The 19,473-nt window shown below is 40.3% G+C and overlaps 1 protein-coding gene across 4 annotated transcripts in view; it reads left to right on the forward strand.

Annotated features, from left to right (window-relative positions):
• Positions 1 to 19,473, forward strand: part of Ssh2 (slingshot protein phosphatase 2) — a 252,070-nt gene that overhangs the window by 171,600 nt on the left and 60,997 nt on the right. For all 4 annotated transcript variants that reach the window (XM_006246905.5, XM_039086021.2, XM_039086022.1 and 1 more), the window contains one exon: positions 15,780 to 15,883. In XM_006246905.5, coding sequence (XP_006246967.1) covers positions 15,780 to 15,883 — 104 coding nt within the window. The remainder of the gene's footprint in view (positions 1 to 15,779; positions 15,884 to 19,473) is intronic.

Here is a 19,473-nt window from a genome sequence, read left to right on the forward strand (position 1 = left end):
CCTTCCAAATCCTAAGTAACTCGTTACTGTATGACCCAACCTGGTGAAGTCTCTGGCCCTGGAGAATGGTGTGTTGTGTGTCATTGCTTCTTAATAAATTTATTTTAAAATGTATTTTTAGTGAATTTCAAGGTAGGTATAGTAAGTAGTCCATGCCTTTAATCCCAGCACCCAGGAGGCAAAGGCAGGCAGATCCCTGTGACTTCAGAGTCAGCTTCATCTACACAAGGTGCTACTGTCTCAAAAACAAACTTCTAGTGAATTTCAAAATTAATTAAATGTTAAACACTGTAGATTGGACATCAAGGAAACCCAACAGTTATTCTTTGAACTTTATTTTTCACTTTTCTCTTTCTTCCTCTCCTTCTTTGTCATCATTATCACTAATAATACTGTTTACAAAAGTTAATTGACCCTAACCAGAGCAGCTAGGTGGAAGGATGAATGGGAGGAAGGAATTGGAAAGGAATAAGACTGTTGTTTGTCAATGACAGGACCTCCTATGTAGAAAAACCTGAAGACTTCACAAAATTGCTGACCCTCAAAGAACTGTAGAACATGCATGCACACATACACACACACACACACACACACACATACACACACACACACGCGCGCGCGCGCGCGCAGAGAGAGAAAACTATTTGGACTAGACAGATTCAGAAAAGTTGCAGAATATAAAGTGAACATACAGAAGTCATATTTTCTCACACACAAACTACCTGAAAGGAAATTCAGAAATTCCAGTACAGTACCTAGCCATGAGTAAATAAAATAAAATCTCTGGAGGGGGGGGGGGTTCAACCAAGGTGGTAATGTAACTTTTCAGTAAAAACTAAGCACATGTCTGTGTACATCTGTAATCTTAGCAGGTGATAAATGCTAGTGTGTTATGTTAGACCTCAGGGCTTTAAAGTTGCTTTGTGCATGAATAGATAATAGATAATCCAAAATTATGAGCATACAGGAGGATGACCATAATTAAATGAGGGCATCCAAGAGAGTATATAAAAAGCAAAGAAGAAAAAAACAGAGATAATGAAATCATAGAAGATACGATAGTTTAAGGAGTTGGCCGTAAAATAATATTTTTGATATATGAAGGAATGAGACTATGAAGGAATAATCTGAAGTATAAGGAATAATAAAGGAGTTTTAAAGAAAAATAAAAAGGTTGTCAGTATTAAATGGAGCCAAGCATGGTGACACATCTCAGTAATCTCTCACCGAGGAGGCAGAGGCAGGAGTGTCACTTCAAGTTCAAAGCCAGCCTATTCTAGGTGGCAAGTTCCAGGCCCATCAGTACTACCCAGTGAGACTCTGTCTCTCAAACAAATCAAAACAAGCAAACAAAAAGGTCCATAATATGACATTTCCAAGTGATTTAATCAAAATGGTTGAGCAAGGTAAAGACTGAAAGAAATGCCCATTGCATTTTAAAAGCAGAAGTTTCAGCCAGGCAAAGGTAGTGCACTCCTTTAATCCCAGCACTTGGGACGCAGAGGCAGGTGGATCTCTGAATTGGAGACCAGTGTGGTGTACAGAGAGAGTTCCAAGACAGTCAGGGCTACACAGAGAAACCCTGTCTCAAGAAAACAAAAGAGCAGAAGTTTCTGCTCATGGGAAGATGAATTACGGTCATCACCAGGAGACTGAAGCCTTTAGAAACCTGCCCTTTCCTCCTTGTTTGAGGTCATCATTTAAAACTCAGTGCTGACCCCTGCATTCCACCAATACCTTACTATCTCCCAAATCAGCCAGCCATACTTCCAGCCACACCTCTGCCTCAGAAGACTGCTCCATTACGTGGAGTCTTGCACATTAGCCCTGGCCAGGCATTAGAAGGGACTCTAGATATTTCTGTTCAAATATTCTCATTTTTAAGAGAAGCTAGAAATTCTATTTTTCAACACTTTATTTGACTTGTGTGGGCAGGGAGGGTACTTGGATACCAGGAACACTTATGAGGATTTGAGGACAATCTCAGGGGGATCTCAGGGATCTTACTCAGGTCGTCATGGGATGGGAAGCTCATAAACAAGCTTGCCGGCCCATGATTTTTTGATAAATTTATTTTCAAAATACCATCTTTATGGTTTAAATACAGTGGGCAGGGTAGGTCAGTATTGCTAACAAAATGCTGAAGTGGGATGCTCCAGAGAGCTGTAGAGAAGGTGTCCTACTTTAGAAACTATCTGTAAATAGACTCTCAAGAAGATAGAGATTATTGTATTTCAGGTATTCAATAAAGAGGCTGTTGAAGCGAATGCCCATAGCTTCTGTCCTTTGGGTCTGTCATATTCGGACGAGGTAGAGTCTCACAGGAGTGATAGGGCAGAAGCAAGAGGGCGTGAGTAGTGAGAATGACTAGCAGGGGAGGAAAGTGCACAGCAGCTGTAGACCTCTTTTTAAAGTTTTTGTTAAGGTAGGTGCGTGCGTGCGTGCGTGCATTTGTGCATGTGTCTTAAGAATGTAAGAGTCCAGTCTTTCTAGGGGAGGAAGAAGCAATCAGAAGAAGCACAAACTAGGAAGTGCGAATAGAATCAAGGACAGAGGATATATCGTTCCCTCTCATTGAAGAAAGGCAGTAAGTCTTGAGGTAAGAGGAGCAGTTGAGAGAGATCGCAACAGCTTCCCTCCTCCAGCTCTGTCATAGGCAGGTTAACGTAGAGAGTGGGGTACAGAGGAGCAAGGAAGGTTTGGGTTAAAAGGGAAGGAGAGAGGAGCTGTCATAATGTGTAAAGTACCAACTGAATTCCCTCAGTGTTTTTGCTGCCATCTCTGCTATCGTGTACCTGAATCCAGAAGTGTGTTGTGACGTGCAGAGACATGGCTTTATCATCTCCTTCAGTGGTAGGCTTCTTTTCTCTTGCAGAGACATATGTAGTTTTATTGAATGTTCACTTAGTGCTAGGCCCTGTGTACAACAGTGAAAAATAACACTAGACAAGGTATTTACTTGCTTGACAGGTAATAAATAATTGTACAATTTTAAACTGCAGAAGAATTTGGGAGCAAGGAGATTGAATTCTAGGGAAAATGGTTGGGAAATACAACGAGAGATCATATTGGTTAGGAAAGAAAAGTCAAAAAGAAGTTGGTAGCCTGAGGGGGGAAAATTAGGAATCAAGAGAACAGAAGTTCTCTTGAAGAGGAAGTGAAAACATGGAAGTCGGGAGGAAATTGGGTTTCCGAGGTCAAGTCCATCAAGATTTCATGTCTGCCAGAGGAACTTAGGAATTGGAGTCTATTTGAAGAACCTCAGTGAGGGGCTTTGAAATTTGGAATGATGAGAAGTTTAAGGGCGAAGTTGTTGAGTATTTCTTTCTATTAACAATAAAGTCTCATTAAATTGTAATAAAAGTCGGGGTAAAAAGAAAGTGATAGTAGCCAGGATGCTGAGGTGACAACAGTAAACACATGATCTGAAGCCTAGAGGAGACCTTTCCAATGGAAAGGAAAGGCATGGGCTGAAAACAGGGTTTGACTTCTTTACCAAATGCTTGAAAGCCTGGCTTGCAATCCCCCTGCTGCAGCTCTGTTGTTTGTAGTACTGGGAAAACAATAGCTAAATCAAAAATGAATGAATTGATGCATGCATGCACGTAGTCTTCAAATGCTAGTACGTAGCTTGCCATGGGTGCTGCTCTTTTTGGTTTGTATTGTTCCTTTATTCAGTTAATTTAAGTTACTTTTTACCTATGTCATTATGTTTCTTGGTGGTTTTTCAAGACAGGGTTTCCCTGAGTAGCCCTGGCTGTCCTGGAACTTACTCTGTAGACCATGCTAACCTCAGACTCAGAGATCTGCCTCCCAAGTCCTGGGATTAAAGTTTTGTACCCTCACTATCCAGCATAACTTCTCATCTTGAAGAAAGACTTTCTCAAAAAAATTAATAATAATAATAATTCCCTATCGCTGTCAGTCACCAGAAGTCTAAGGCCTGTTCTGTGTTGCAGCTTTCATGGGCAGTCTATGGTTTTTGTGGTGGTTATATTGTTTAGGAGCATTATTTTTGGATGCTAGAGACAGGGTTGAAGCTGAGCCTTGTGTGGTAGACACTGCAAGGCAACAGGGGTGTGTCATACACAGGTCTGGACTTGGTCTTAACTCAAACTGGGAAGTGTTTGGAAGCCAGACTGCTAAGTCTAAGATTGGAATCCAAGAATACATACATCCTTTTTGCCATCCTGAACTCAAATTATTTTAGATCTATGCTAGTCGCACATAGGTATAAAATGGGCCCACCTGCTACTATATGAAGCCCTGCTCTATAGGTACCAACTCTGGTCTTCCATGTTCAGTAGTTCTTTTGAACTGTAAGCCAAATGCTAAATGCTTTCAATTTTTCTAAAGAGATGAAATGAGTATGTGGTCAGGTAATATATAGAAAGAAACATTCTTAGTCTCCTAGAATACCATAAAGAATCCAAGGACTGAGTAACCATCCACTTTTCCTCTTATGGTAGTCTTACCTGCCTTCATTTAAAGGCCCTCATTCATAGTCTTCCTGACATTTTATGTTGGTTTGGGATGGGGGTGTCTTGGGGGTTTTGGTTGGTTGTATTTTGTTCTAAGGCAAGGTCTCACTGTGTAGCCCTAACTGACCTGAAACTCTTGTATGTATACCAGGCTTGCCTCAAACTCAGAGATTCACCTGCTTCTGTTTCTGTGGTACTGGGATTAAAGGTGTGTGACACCATATCCTGCTGACATTTTGTTTTTAATAACTAGTATTTTTAAATTTGTATTTGTTTGTTTACATCCCAAATGCTGCCCCCCTTTTAGTCCCCCTCTTACAGAGTCTCTTCCTCCAACCTCCCTCCCCTTTTCCTCTGAGAGGATGCCTCCTCCCCAGTATCCCCCAACCCTGGCCCATACTCTCTCTGCAGGGTTAGGTGCATCCTCTCTCACCAAGGCCAGACAAAGCAACCCTGTTGGGAAACAGATTCCACAGTCAGGCTACAGCTTTAGGGACAACCTTCACTCCAGTTGTTGGGCCCACATGGAGACTGAACTGTACATCTGCTACACATGTGCTAAGGACCGTGTTTGCTCTTTGGTTGGTGGCTCAGTCTCTGAGAGCTCCCAGAGGTCCAGGTTAGTTGGCTCTGTTGGTCTTCCTGTAGGGTTTCTACTCTTTCAGGGCCTTCAATCCTTCCCACAACTCTTCTCTAAGAGTCCCCACCCTCCGTCCAATGTTTGACTCTGGGTGTCTCCATCTGTTTAAGTCACCTGCTGGTAGAGCCTCTCAGAGGACAGTTATGCTAGGCTCCTGTCTGCAAAATAACAGAATATCACTGATAGCGTCAGGGATTGGTGCCTGCCTGTCCGTGGGATGGGCCAGTTATTGATTGGCCATTTCTTCAGTCTCCACTCTGTCTTTGTCTCTGCATTTCTTTTAGACAGGACAGATTTGAGGACAGATTTGAGGCTTAGTATTTTTTAAAGTCAGTTTTAATACCTGAGAAATTTGTTGATGAGAAAAGAAGCAACTTAGAGTAACTTAGAGCAACTCATGGGAGGACATCTCAATCTTTTCCCACTCAGACCTGAACTCCAAGAATGCTTGACAAACAGAACAGCAAATGAGACTTTACTATCAAGTCCCACCTTTGTTCTGTGTACACAAACTGACTAGATCTGGGGCTTGGGTTTAGTTGATTGGTTTTGCTTTATTTATTTAAGAAAATATCTTTCTTTAACCCAGACTGGCTTCCATCCTCATGCCTTAGCCTAAGAGCTATGACCATAGGCACAGGCCATCACACTTTGTACATTTTGTTTTGTTTTGTTTGTAGTAATTTGCTTCTTTATATCTTAACATTTTTAAAAGATTTCTTTTCATTTACATGTGTGAGCATGTATATGCATGCATACAAGTGTGTGTGAGTGCCTGTGGAGTCCAGAGAGGGTGTCAGGGCTCCAAAGCTGGAGTTAGAGGTGCTTATGTGTCACCCATCAAATCCCTCTGCAAGGGCAGCAAGCAGTCATAACCATTGAGTCATTTCTTCATCCAAGATGTGATTTTTAAATGTTACTTGCTTCAAACTATTAGAACAGAAACATATGCTGTGATAATAACATCTAAGAAATTAAATGACATCCTGGGTGTCAGGTAACATGGGGGCCTAGTAACTTGTCTCTATTGGTAATAAGCTGTGTTGCTTGTGGCAAATGATTAGATTCTCTGGCTTCAGTTGATACTTGGGAGTATGTAGCAAACTCAGAAATTAATTTTAACCTATCTTAGGCCAAATGTTTATTGGACACTGTCAGAGTACACTTAGCAGATATGTGGGGTCTAAAGAATCAAGCTCTGCGAACTGCTAAATGCAAGGGTGTTCTAGGAAGGCCATGGAGGAAAAGCAAACAAGTGTGGAATTTGCCACTCACTACAGTGAATATAACCATACCCTACAATACGACCTCCTTCGGTTCACTTGCTTAATATTCTTAGCCCCAGAGGAAAGATTCTGTCAGGCCAGACATAAACAACATTCCCTCACAGCCCCTCAGAGGACCACCAAGTCCACATTTGATAGAGTTTACAAAAGAAGAAATAGTAGCCAAGTGTGGTGGTACATACCTCTTACCTCTGCTCATCAGGAGTCTGAGGCAGGAGAAGCATGGGTTCAATGCCTGTGTGAGCATCCTCGAGATACTGTCTCAAAATAAAAGTAAAAAGAGGGCCCAGGAAGATGGCTCAGTGGGTGAAAGTGCGTATTTGCCACATGAGCCCACATAAGTGCTCATTCACAACCCCTCCACTCATGAAATGGGAAGCAGAGATAGAAGAATCTCCTGGAAACCCCCAGGCCAGATCGCCTATAGTAGGAAGCATAGCAGAAATGAGAGACAAGATGGAATAAGAGAACAGATTCCAGAAACGTTGTCCTTTGACCTCGTGTGTTGTAGTGACCCCCAACCATAAAATTATTTCCGTTGCTACTTCATAACTGTAATTTTGCTACTGTAATGAATTGCAATGTAAATATTTTTGGAGCTAGAGGTTTGTCAAAGTGTTCTCGACCCACAGATTGAACAAAATTATAGTTATGAAGTACAAAAATAATTTTATGGCTGGGGGTCATCACAACATGCGGAACTGTATTTAAGGGTCGCAGCATTAGGAAGGTTGAGAACCACTGGTCTAGATGGAAAATAAGCTAGAATTGAAATGGCCTAATGGTTGTAGTTAATCAAGAAGAACAGAAGCCTACGCTCATCTGTTTGTTAGCTGGTATAATATGCTTTTGTTGATAAGGAGAGAAATAACCTTGCTACTTGTATTCATAGATCTGTATCTGGGAATTAATGTCCCAGGGGAATGGCTTTCAGACTTGATTTGCCATTTCCAGAATTGACCAGTGTTAGGCTGTGTGTGGTAGGAATGGGGAATGCATGGTACATGGATTTCTGTTTTCTCCCATTGTAATCTAGATTCCTTTAGGAATACAATATTACATTTTTCTCCTTACTTAGAAATATGCTTCTGAGTTTCTTGCAGTCATGAAGTGTATAATGTCTTTTCCCACCTTGTTTTTTCAACAAGAAATGACATTAATATCTGTGTGATCCCTTGGCCTCTGGCCTGATACTTAAAACTTCTAGCTACAAGTGCCCTACTATCAGTAGGGACATAAAAGCCTTCATTTAAGTATTGATAGCAGCTGCCCTAATGTCTTTCTTGCATCTAAAGTTTAAAGTACCAAGCAAGGACAGCTTATCAGAAGAGGAAAGTAAAGTATGAAATGTGTAGAATTTAGGTAAAAATTTCCTCTACATGAGTATTCCTTACCTATTTTTTTTCAAAGATTCATGTGTTTGTTTGAAGAGGCATATCCCATGGTACATGTGGAAGTCACCAACCTTACATAATTATTATTCTTTAAGATAAAAATTCCGCAGCTTGAACTGTGTATTTGACTTTAACAGAGCTACAACCAATTCACCTTTGAGTAGTGATGCTGTGTACGGTCAGCAGTTCACAACCAAGTTCCTATAAATTTGGCCTCAGGCAAAAACACCGAACAAATTCAAGTGGCTGGCATTAAAATATGAAAATAACCAGGCTGGAGAGATGATGACTCAGTGGTTAAGAGCACTGACTGCTCTTCCAGAGATCCTTTCATTTAATTTTATTTTTTCTTTATTTAATTTTACATCTACTTACTAAAACTTTATTTTTAAAAAAACTGTTAAGTTTTTTTTTTTAATTTTTATTTTTATGTGTTTTGCCTGCATTTATATGTGTGTGCCTAAGGAGGCCAGAAGAGGGCATCAGAGCCCCTGGAACTAGAATTATAAATGGCTGTAAGATGCTATATGGGTGCTGAGAACGCTACCCCAGTCCTCTGTAAGAGCAGCCAATGGTTTTAACCACAGAGCCATCTTTCCATCCCTGAAACATTCATGTTCTCATAAATTATCCATTCCTTTCTATATATGTTTTATTATAAAACAGAATTTCTTATTCAACCAACATTCACTCATTTGGCCAGGTGTGTATGGCTTTGTTGCTTAACATTCTTGCTTGGTCAAGGGTGAGCACCCGCCACATTCCTCAAAGATTGTTTCATTATCTGCATAGCTAAGTATTTCTTCCTTGCCTTAGTTGAACTTCTCCTTTATGTGCTTTGCCTGAGAAGAAACTGCCAGTTAACAAATGCCGTGCTTTAGGAAGTGATTTTGATCTGAAGGGTTTGGCAAGGAATGTTTGCCCAAAGAACACAGTGCTCTTTCCCCCATTTTTGCAGCTAAAATGCTACTATCATTCCCAGCAGAGCTTGCAGTTCTTAATTACCAACCCAACTAGACTGACCCCCAACTAGATTGACTTCCCAGACAGATGTATGCCATTATGTTACCTTTAGCCTGCTCACTCTACTCTTAAATTCTCTTTTAAAATTCTCTGTAGAAAAGAAACTATATTTCACCTATTATACTGTCCTAAAACTAGAGTAACAGAAGAATTTTTTCGAGTAGGGATGTTCACATCAGATCTTGAATCTGTGACTTACTGCTATATGATCTTGGACATTTTTTAGCTTCTCCAATGTCTAAAAGTAAACTGGAACAAAAAAAAAAATAGTAAACTGTGTTGTAAAGGTGAAAGGAAGTACGAAGTGCCTAGTATTTAGCCAGGTTAACTATTACTAACTCATTTCCTGTGTGTAATCAGAAGTGCCTTTCCCTTGATGAGCAGTCATTTATGACAGAGAGAAGCAGCGATATGGTCACCCTTCATTAGGAAAACAATCCTCTTTTTTTTTTTTTCGGAGCTGGGGACAGAACCCAGGGCCTTGCCCTTGCTAGGCAAGCGCTCTACCACTGAGCTAAATCCCCAATCCCGGAAAACAATCCTCTAAGCGCTGCTTTATCATCCTTATTTAAAGATCAAGAAGGATTTTCCCTGTCAGTTTTCTTTTTTAGCATAGGGATTTTTAAGTTCTTTGAGCTTCGTATTTGAATTAAATTCAGGTTATCAGGGTGGCAGCAAAACACCTTTACCTAACATTAAGCCACCAGGCTGGCCCTCAGAACAGATTTTTTAGACAACGACATCTGCTTCATCTGCGAACAGCTATTTGAAAACCACTACTACTGTCATAACTAGATGTCTTCCTATTCTGGGAAGATGACTTCTCACCACACACTGAAGTAGGTGAAGTTAAATTTGCATAACTTTATTCAGATACAAAATGTTTAATTAGGCTCATGAAACTCTAAATAACCACAAATTGTAGTGTTTCCATTCATCTTTGATAGCATGATTTACTTCCAAAATTTACTCAGGAATAACAGGATGTAGTCATCCACTTCTCACCCATGCTCCCTCTTTTACCAACTGTATGCTGCCTTTGTGACTGCTAAGGACTTTTATCTAGGACCATGGAATAAAGAGGATGGCATGTGTCATCTAGAATACATTGAGTGTCATGCTCAGGGATCCTTTGTCACACTTAAGTGACAGTCTTCTGCCTGACCCAGCTGGGTCTGCTGTACATTTATCAATATTTGTGCAAATGATCCAAATAGAAAGACTGGTTTCCCTTATGTCCTATAAGGTATGATCTCTGATCTGTTTTTACAAATTCGTATTACTGTCACCACAGCCAGTCGGTGCAGCCCTGGGTCTCAAAACTCAGAGCTTTGTGCATGCTAGACAAGCACTTTTCAGACTGAGCCATGTCCCCCAGACTCCCTTGTTCTTTCTAATCATGAATTTATGGAGTCCAAACCACTTTGAATTAACTTAATTAAGATAATTGTCCCCACCATTACCCTTGCGAAAGCACTGCATACATGTTGAAAAGCACATTTAACTGTTCAATGCATAGAATGCACATAGGTAGTCTTTAAAGCATGGGCAACAAAAGAACATTAATACAGAGCTCCCTAAACCAGGAAGTTAGTTTAGACTACTGTTTGTCAAAGAAAACTACTGTGTCTCACAGAAGGAATGGCTGCAGTGTGCCCAGCTGTTAAGCTCTCACTCAGCAAGTGCTTCCTTTGTACACACTGATGACTGCTTTGTTTACTGGAAACCAACATGGCCAAAGCTGGTAATTTTGCCTAGTGAGTAGGCAGAGTATTTAACTGTTTTGTTTTTGCACTTAGTAAAGCAGACAGTTGCTGTGTTGGCAGAAGTGTGAATTTCGTTTCCTGTCTGTGGTGTACCCTGTTCATCCTGTCACTCAGACATTTTGTCTTAGATTGTTCCCGTAATGGCAGTGAGACTGGTCCACAACACAGAGGCATGTGCACACCACGGATGTAACAAGAGACAGGGCTTGTGCAACAGACCACAAGAGAGCAGTGCTTTATTTACAGACGCAAACAAGACAAAATCAGGGCAGCCTCTCCTAGACAGATTCAGGTTCTTAAAATTAAACCTATAAATTATGGTTTTTGTCTTTTAAAAATGTATCCAATCTCTCTGACTGGTTACAACCTCGAAAGTTTTATCAGTCTTATACCACTTTATTGAAGCATGAGATTGAACCATAACTGAGCATTATGAAGCTGATTCAGCCTGCCTACTCATTTATCATAAACAATGTTATGACCCATTAATCTATCACATGCTTAGATATAGCCCTTGGTGGCCTGTAACTTGCCATGAAGACCTGGCCTCATAGAGATCTGCCTCTGCTTCTCAAGGGCAAATTAAAGATGGGTGCAGCCAGTGTGTTGAGTGATGGAACTGTGCAAACAGCTGAGGATAAACTAGGAGGCGTTCATTTATTACCACATATCTTCTGGGCACTCAGTGAGTTGCTGGCAGGGTTTCTATGCCGATGATACAATGATGAGCAGTGATTTGCATCTGTGGAGCTTATGTGCTGATAACTGTAGACCGTAACACACATGAATAAATGTATTAGTTTATGAAAATATCCTGAAAAGAACAAAACAGGACAACAGGATAAATGCATTGGGATAAAGGAAAAGAGGGGTGGTGATAGTAAAACAGATTTAAATACTGAACAGTTCAGAAGAATCAAGTGGAGGATTGATGATTACTTGAGAAGGGGCCTGAAATACTGAAGAGTCAGAAGAGAGGAAGTAGGGTTAGATAGTTCATAGTAAACAAGAAGAGGCGGGCAGCATAAGGTCACAGGTAACTTGCTTCACTGCAAGCTGTTTCATGGGCCTCATAGACCGAGCTACAGGCTGGCTCTCCATTTTTAAATATGAAGGAAAGAGGCATTTACAAAGTTTTACACAGCCCTTCTATAATCTGGATATACTTAAAAACACTCTGGCTGCTTGCCGAGAGGGTAACAGAACTAACTACCACAGGCTTATCGCTGGTGCATTTTCTGGGATTTGATTTACACTAGAGACAGAGTAAAGGGGATGAAGACAGAAAGTTAGCTGTGAACTAAAGCTAGAATGTGATAGAAATATGTTTGTAATATTCTTCCTAGTTTAAAAAATATTTATTTATTTTGTGTGCGTACCAGGTGAGTACAAGTGCTTGAGGAAGCAAGAAGAGGTTAGATCCCCTGGAATTGGACTTACAGGCAGTTGTGAGCTCATAGTGGCCTTCAGGAGCTAAACCTGAGTCATCTACAAGACCAGTGAAGAACTTTTAACCCTTGAAGCACCTCTCCCACCTCACTACCCCCACACGCATACATGCATGCATGCATGCATGCATACATACATACATACACGCACACTACTTTTATATATGTTTAAAAGGTTTTGTTTTGTTTTTTGATTGGTTAGTTGGTTTGGTTTGAGAGGTTCTTACCATGTAGACTAGGCCATTTTCGAATTTACATTTGCCTGCCTCTACCTCCTGAGATCTGGGATTAAAGGCATTCACCACTATGCCCAGCTGTTTGACAACTTATAATAAAAAGCTTTTATTACAGAATAAACACTAAGGTGTATTAGCACTTGTCTATAATGCCAACACAAAAGCGGTGAGGCAGGAAGAAGAGAAGTACAGTCATTATTGAAAATTGTGTAGGGTGAGTGAAACCATCCCGAGCAATGTGATATTCTACTTCAGAAGCAAAGTAAAATCTCTTTAATTTTTAACAAAAAATTCATCGTTTAGCTTCTGACTATGTGTACAAGTCAGTATAGTAATGCTAGAAAAATGGTTGGAAAGTGATTGCAGTTCAATACAACACTATCTTTTACTCTTAAAGAGCTATTGGCTGGGTATCATGGCTCACATCTTGATCCCAACACTTGGAAAGTGGAGACAAGAGGATCCATTCCGATTCATCATTGGCTATATAGTCAAGCTATGGCTACATGAGATCCTATCCAAAAGCCAGAGGGGTAGCTAAGACCCAGTCAAATTAGCAAAGGTGAATTTCTCAATAAAGTCACTTTTTAAAAAACCAAAGCAAAAATAGTGCAAGAAGGAAATGTCGGGCAATGGTGGTACATCACTTTAATCCTAGCACTTGGGAGGCAGAGGCAGGTGGATCTCTGAGTTCAAGGCATGATTGGTCTTCAGAGTGAGTTCTAGGACAGCCAGGAATATACAGAGAGACCCTGTGTCCACTCTCCACTCACTCCCCCCCCCCAAAAAAAAAGGAAATGGCAACTTTGAACAAGCCATGATGATGATGGGTTTAAGAGGCTATGGGTGTAATAATTCAAGGTAGGTTTGAGAGTACAGCCTGTTGCCATAAAAACTCCAACCCAGATAAGCCCGTGCAAAGAAAACTAAATGAACACAAGCTGTGCGCCCAGACTGGGCAGGTCCACCACTGTACCCCTACTCCCCAGCTAGGGATCCCTATCACTTGCAGTTTCTCCAGGCCACATGCTTCAGCTCCATCCTCCTTCCACCTCTTCTTCCTCTGTCGTCCTCTAGTATTTCCTGCTACCCAGCCCAAGGGATTCACAAATGGAGTAGAGACCTATTGTGGGGAGGTAGACAGACACCGAGGCTGGCGTGACTGTTGAGCTTTTGTCCCAGCCTGTGTAGATGGATCTGTGGGTCGGGTGTGAGGAGAGGCCTCAGAGTTCAGAGGAGGGATATCATATCCATTTGTAGTTATAATTTTGAATATCTTCTATTCTAAGCAATAATTCTGTACCTATGCTGTTAGCCTCCCACATGAATGATGTTAACACAGGAGATAAACTCCAGGAAGTACAGCACACTGCCTCTGTGCTAGTCCTCTTCAGTGTGTGTGGAGATGCGACTTACTGAGAGTACAATTTTAGGTTTTTGGTTTTTTTTAATTTACACAAAACAGCTGTGCATATTTATGAGATAAAATGTAATATTTTGATACCTGTTGTCTTAGTCAGGGTTTCTATTCTACACAAGACATCACGACCAAGAAGGGTTTATTCAGCTTACACTTCCGCATTGCTGTTCATCACCAAAGGAAGTCAGGATTGAAACTCAAGCAGGTCAGGAAGCAGGAGCTGATGCAGAGGCCATGGACAGATGTTTCTTACTGGCTTGCTTCCCCTGGCTTGCTCAGCTTGCTCTCTTATAGAACCCAAGACTACCAGCCCAGGGATGGCCCCACCCACAATAGGCTGGGTCCTCACCCCTTGATCACTAGTTAAAAAAAATGCCTTACAGCTGGAGGCATTTCCTCAAGGAAGGCTCCTTTCTCTGTGATAACTCCAGCTTGTGTCAGGTTGACACACAAAACCAGCCAGTACACCTGTATACAATTTTTACTTCTGTAGATTTATTTATTTTTACTTTATGTGTATGAATGTTTTGCCTATATACTTGTGTGTGCACCCTGTATATGTTTATTGAATTTCTTGTAACTGGAACTGGAAATTGAACCTAGGTCCTCTGTAAGAACAACAAGTGCTCTTCACCAATGGTAAGCCATCTCTCCACTCCACCATGAACCTACCCCCATATACTATATTTAATGATCAGGACGACTGTCATTAATCACCTCAGACATCTATCATTTCCTTATATTAGGAACCTTCAAAGTCTTCTAGCTAATTTGAAGTATATATACAGTTGTAATCAGTCATAGTTATCCTATTGTGCTATAAAGTATTAGAAGTTATTTGTCCTATCCAAGTAGACACCTGTACCTATCAACCACCCCCACACACACACATTATTCTATGCAGGTCTTGGTAACCACTGTTCTATTTAGTCAAAATAAAGTCTTGAGCTCATACTTCAGAATGAGGGTGTATGTATGTGTGTTTTAAAAATAAGTATTTTCTTTCAGACTCTGGATGTGTTGTACATAAATAGTTCTGGGCAGTAAGCATAGACCAGTGCTGAAGTAAGCACCAAGCATATGTAAGGCCCCGGGTGTTATCCAAGAGCCTAAAACCACAAAAATTACAAATAAAATTTAATTTTGGAAAAGAAAACAATATGTTACATCTTATCAGGATACTAGTGAAACACTATCACTGATACTAATAATAACTAATTATTAAGGACTTACTTCTGTGAGCCCACGCACCACCTGAGAAGTCGGTGCATTCACTGATTCTCATAGCACCCTCATTTTATAGAAGAGTAAATGTAGGTTTGCTCACATAGCAATAGACCCATGATCCTGACCCTTACAATCTAGTTCTAGAGTCTTTTCTTTCCTTTTATTTATTTAAAGTTGTTCTTAATTGCTGCTGTGTAATTTAAATACAATACCTTAAGTTTTATTTTAGAAAAATCATTTAGAGGGCTGGAGAGATGGCTCAGCGGTTAAGAGCACCCGACTGCTCTTCCAGAGGTCATGAGTTCAATTCCCAGCAACCACATGGTGGCTCACAACCATCTGTAAAGAGATCTGATGCCCTCTTCTGGTGTATCTGAAGACAGCTACAGTGTACTTATATATAATAAATGAATAAATAAAAAAAATTTAAAAAAGAAAAGAAAAATCATTTAGAGTAGGCAGGACTATATGTGAGCAACTAGAATAGCAAGTAATCTCTCCTCTTGGATTTGTTAGTTTTTTGTTTGTTTGTTTGTTTGTTTGTTTGTTTGTTTGTGAGGGTTAATTTGTTTTTTTAATTTGTCTTTTGTTTTTATTTTAATTTCCTTGTCATTTTGTTTGTTTTTGAGACAGTCTCACTGAGTGGCCCTGATTGGCATGGAACTTGCTTTATAGCCCAGGGTAGCCTTGAGCTCATCCAGCTCAGATCCCTGCCTCTCTTCCAGTGCTAGGATTAAAGGCATGCTTCACCCTATGAAGTTGGAACATTGCATAGGGAAGAGAGAGAAATCTTAAACTGGGTCTCTTCATCCTATTTACTTTCCTTAAATAATGTTTCTCTTAACTTTTTCCTCACAGCATCAGCGAGAGCTTTTTAACTGTCAAAGGTGCTGCCCTTTTTCTACCACGAGGGAATGGCTCGTCTACACCACGAATCAGCCACAGACGCAACAAGCATGCAGGTAAAACTGCACATATATGTTCTAGTTCCCTTTATGTCCCTAGGATAAGATATTTAGACAAAAAACAATTTGTGGGAGAAAGGATTTGTTTTAGCTCATAATTCTAGATTATAGTCCATTATTGCAGGGAAGTCAAGGCAGGAATTTCAAACGATAGTAGCATCACATCCACAGCCAAGAACAGAGAAAAATTAATGCATACATGCTCACTTTCTTGCTTGTTTGCTTTTGCTTAGCCCAATATCTCTATTCTAAGTCAACTTAGGATTCATCCTGCCTAGGGAATGGTACCACCTTAAGTGGACTGAGTCTTACCCCAACAATTAACTTAATTATGCAGTCTCCTAGAGACATGCCTGTTGACCATCCCATGTAGACAGCCCTTGATTGATTTGTCTTTTCCCAAGTGACAAAAGTTGACAAAGATAACCATACAAACCTTTTGCTTAACTTTGGTGATTTGTGACCTCCAGGAGTAGAAGAAATTACAAGGAGGGGAACTTGAACATACACATCCGAAGTGAAAGCTAGAAATGTTGGGTCTTAATAAATCAATAGTTGAGTTTAGCTATAATCAAAATAATCTCAGCTACCTTAGAGGCTGTGCTGCTTCTTGTTTGGGCTTTCATGCATTACAAGTGTTCACTGTTATAACTAGTTTCCCTAGGTCGTGTTAATAAGTTTCTACCAATGCTCTCTGTCAATGGCATTTTTTTAAGTAAAGGAGGGAAAACTTTTGAAAATTAGCTTGGGTATGCTTTCTCAATGCTTCTTCAGTATCCTCCATCAGAGATGGGGGTGAGTATCCCCCCCCCCAAATGTGAATACTCAAAGGAAATAAGCCAACCTAAGCTTTTATTTCTGTCAGGTGTGGAGAGTAAAAATAAGACAAACCATTGTTTTAAATCCAATGCACCTGACTAACTTGAGGTAAATTGTCCCATGGCATGTAATAGTAAATGGGGTTAGTTGCTTTTTTAAGTCTCTTCCTGGCCTTGGCTGACTTTTTTTGGGGGATGGGGAGTGGGGGAGGGGTTCACACTCAACTATTTCCACTTGACATTACTGTTCACTTACGTAAAAAGAAAAAGCAGGTGTAACACAAGTTATATGGAATAGATTTGTGATCCATACTAGACAATTGAGGCAAAATATGTAGAAATGAAGTTTATAAAAGCCAAACCTTCACATAAATAGCCTTAGCTAAGCTCGGCATAGTGGCAAAATAGAGTACATCAAGGGCTTAGAATAGCTGGTGAATTCTTACGTGTGCTTTTTAAATCTGGATAGAGTTTTTTATCTGCTCATTTAAAATACCCAAATACTGTTTGGCAACTTAAAAATTATATGATTAGTAATGACAATCTATATCTTTAAAAGGAGAATGATGAAAATTCTTTAATCAAACTTAATCTGCAGTTTAGCTACTAGTAGTGAAATATGTGCAAAGAGTATAAAATGAAAGAGAGACTTTAAAGATCTATATTGCCTGTTGCTCTCTGTGAACATGAATTTGCCTGTACGAAATCATACTCCGCTTGCTCATAGCAAGACTTCTCACGGGTAAGAAAACTAAGCTTCTAGACACACAGCTCAGGCCAGGCCTCATGGTAGAAACCCTGGGTTCTATCTGACTTTGAACTAACACAGCTGGATCTCTGCATGACTTACTGCCATGAGTTGGAGTTCTAGCCTGCTGTTCAGGGTTCTGCAGAGGCTCTGCGTCCTCCAAGTCCTTTCCAGGCTACGCCTCCAGATCCTCAGGAAGAAAGTTAAGTTGGTGCTGTTTGTTGTATCCCTGTGCTAAGGACACAAGCCAGGGGCTCGCTCTCACGGGAGGCAAACGCTCTACTGCTTTAGTGTAGCCGCAGCCCTGGTTTTAGGGTTTTATACAGATAGAGTTACATTCAGAATGGCCTTAGAGTCACAGTGATCTTCCTGCCTTAGCTTCTTGTGCATTTAGATTTCAGGTATGAGACACCATGCTTGATATAAACTTGAGGGGTTTTTGTTATAGTTTTTGGGGGGTGTGGGGATAACTGTTGTTATTTCTTTATTTCTTTTGAGAGAAGGCTTCATAGAATCTAAGCTGGCTCAGATTGTGTTTCTGGGTTTAAAACACAAGAAAATGGATCTTGTATTTAGTTTTGAAAGTTAAAGGACTCTGTGACTTTGGAATTAGTCAGAAGCAAGCAATGAAATGAAGAGGGAAGGGAAATGTTCTGTGAGGGAAGGCTCCGGACCTGTCAACAGTCGAGCATACCCACTTGCATTTTGTCTTCCTACCTCACTACTTCTTTTAAAGCTAATGTCATATTTAAAAGCTGTGAGGTAAGCACAGAGGAAATGATATGTGTAGCCTTCAAGGCTAGTGTGAAAGAACACAAGTTACACTGGCATCCATGATTATGTGGCTGTGTCAGACATGTTAAGGCTCTTTTAAAAGTACCCTAGGTGAGCAGAAATAAAGCCCTGGGTTCTTACTTAGATTGGCATCATTTGTGACAGCGTATTATCTGACTGTTAGCCAAATCCTTGGATTTTTTTAGGACAGAGTAGATGAAATGAGAACATTTGTGTCTTAAATTCCTGTTTTTAAATGATTTATCATTTTTAAATGATTTTTAATTATGTTCAGGTGTGTGTCTCCAAGTGGGTATGTGCATATGATTGCAGGCACTTGAGGGGGCCCTGGAGCTGGAGTTATAGATGGTTGTGTGTGGTGAGACTCAAACTCAGGTCCTCTGGAAGAATAGCAAGTGCTCTTAACTGCTGAGCCATCTCTCCAGCCTCTTCCCCACCCCCGCCCCTTTTCTTTAATAAAATAACTTTTATTTATTCTTGGACAATTTCATAATGTAAACAATCTCGATTGCACCCCTACTCCCCTTCCTACTCCTCCAGTAGTTCCCACCTCTCCTTTCCACTTTCCTCAGGCACCTCCAGCACATTCCCCCTCTTTCTTTCATGGCCTCGCCCTTGTTTGTTTTGGTTTTGGCAGTGGTGGTGGTGCTGCTGCTGCTGCTGTGTAAGACCCACGTAGCCCTGGCTGGAATGGATCTCACTGTGTAGACCAGGCTAGCCTTGAACTTATAGAGATTCACCTGCTTCAGCCTCCTGAGTGCTGGGATTAGTTAAAGACATGTACCACCATGCCTAACATCATCCTTAGTATCCTAAATCTTAACTCAAAGAGTTTTTAACTTAGTATTATAAAATACATAAGAATAATAAGATTTCAAATAATAGTTGGCCGTGTCCAGGAAAATAACTATTTCCTGTAGGTACTCTCATTTTAATATCAGCCACCAACCATTTTAAACTGTTGAAAATAAAGGGAATCTAACAGTATTTAAGTTAAATACATATTATTATTACAGGAATAGAAATTATATATATCATTTAAAACTTAGGGATAAGTCTTTAAACACTCGTTTTGCTACCCTTATGGGACTCTACTAACATACTCACCAACAGACCTACTTCTACCGTTGTGTAAACTACACATCATTCTCAATACACCTTTTCTACGACAGATGCTTTTTTTTTTTTTTTTTTTCAGTTTTTCAAGACAGGGTTTTCTCTGACAG

Source organism: Rattus norvegicus, chromosome 10 (assembly GCF_036323735.1).
Source record: "Rattus norvegicus strain BN/NHsdMcwi chromosome 10, GRCr8, whole genome shotgun sequence".
NCBI lineage: Eukaryota > Metazoa > Chordata > Mammalia > Rodentia > Muridae > Rattus > Rattus norvegicus.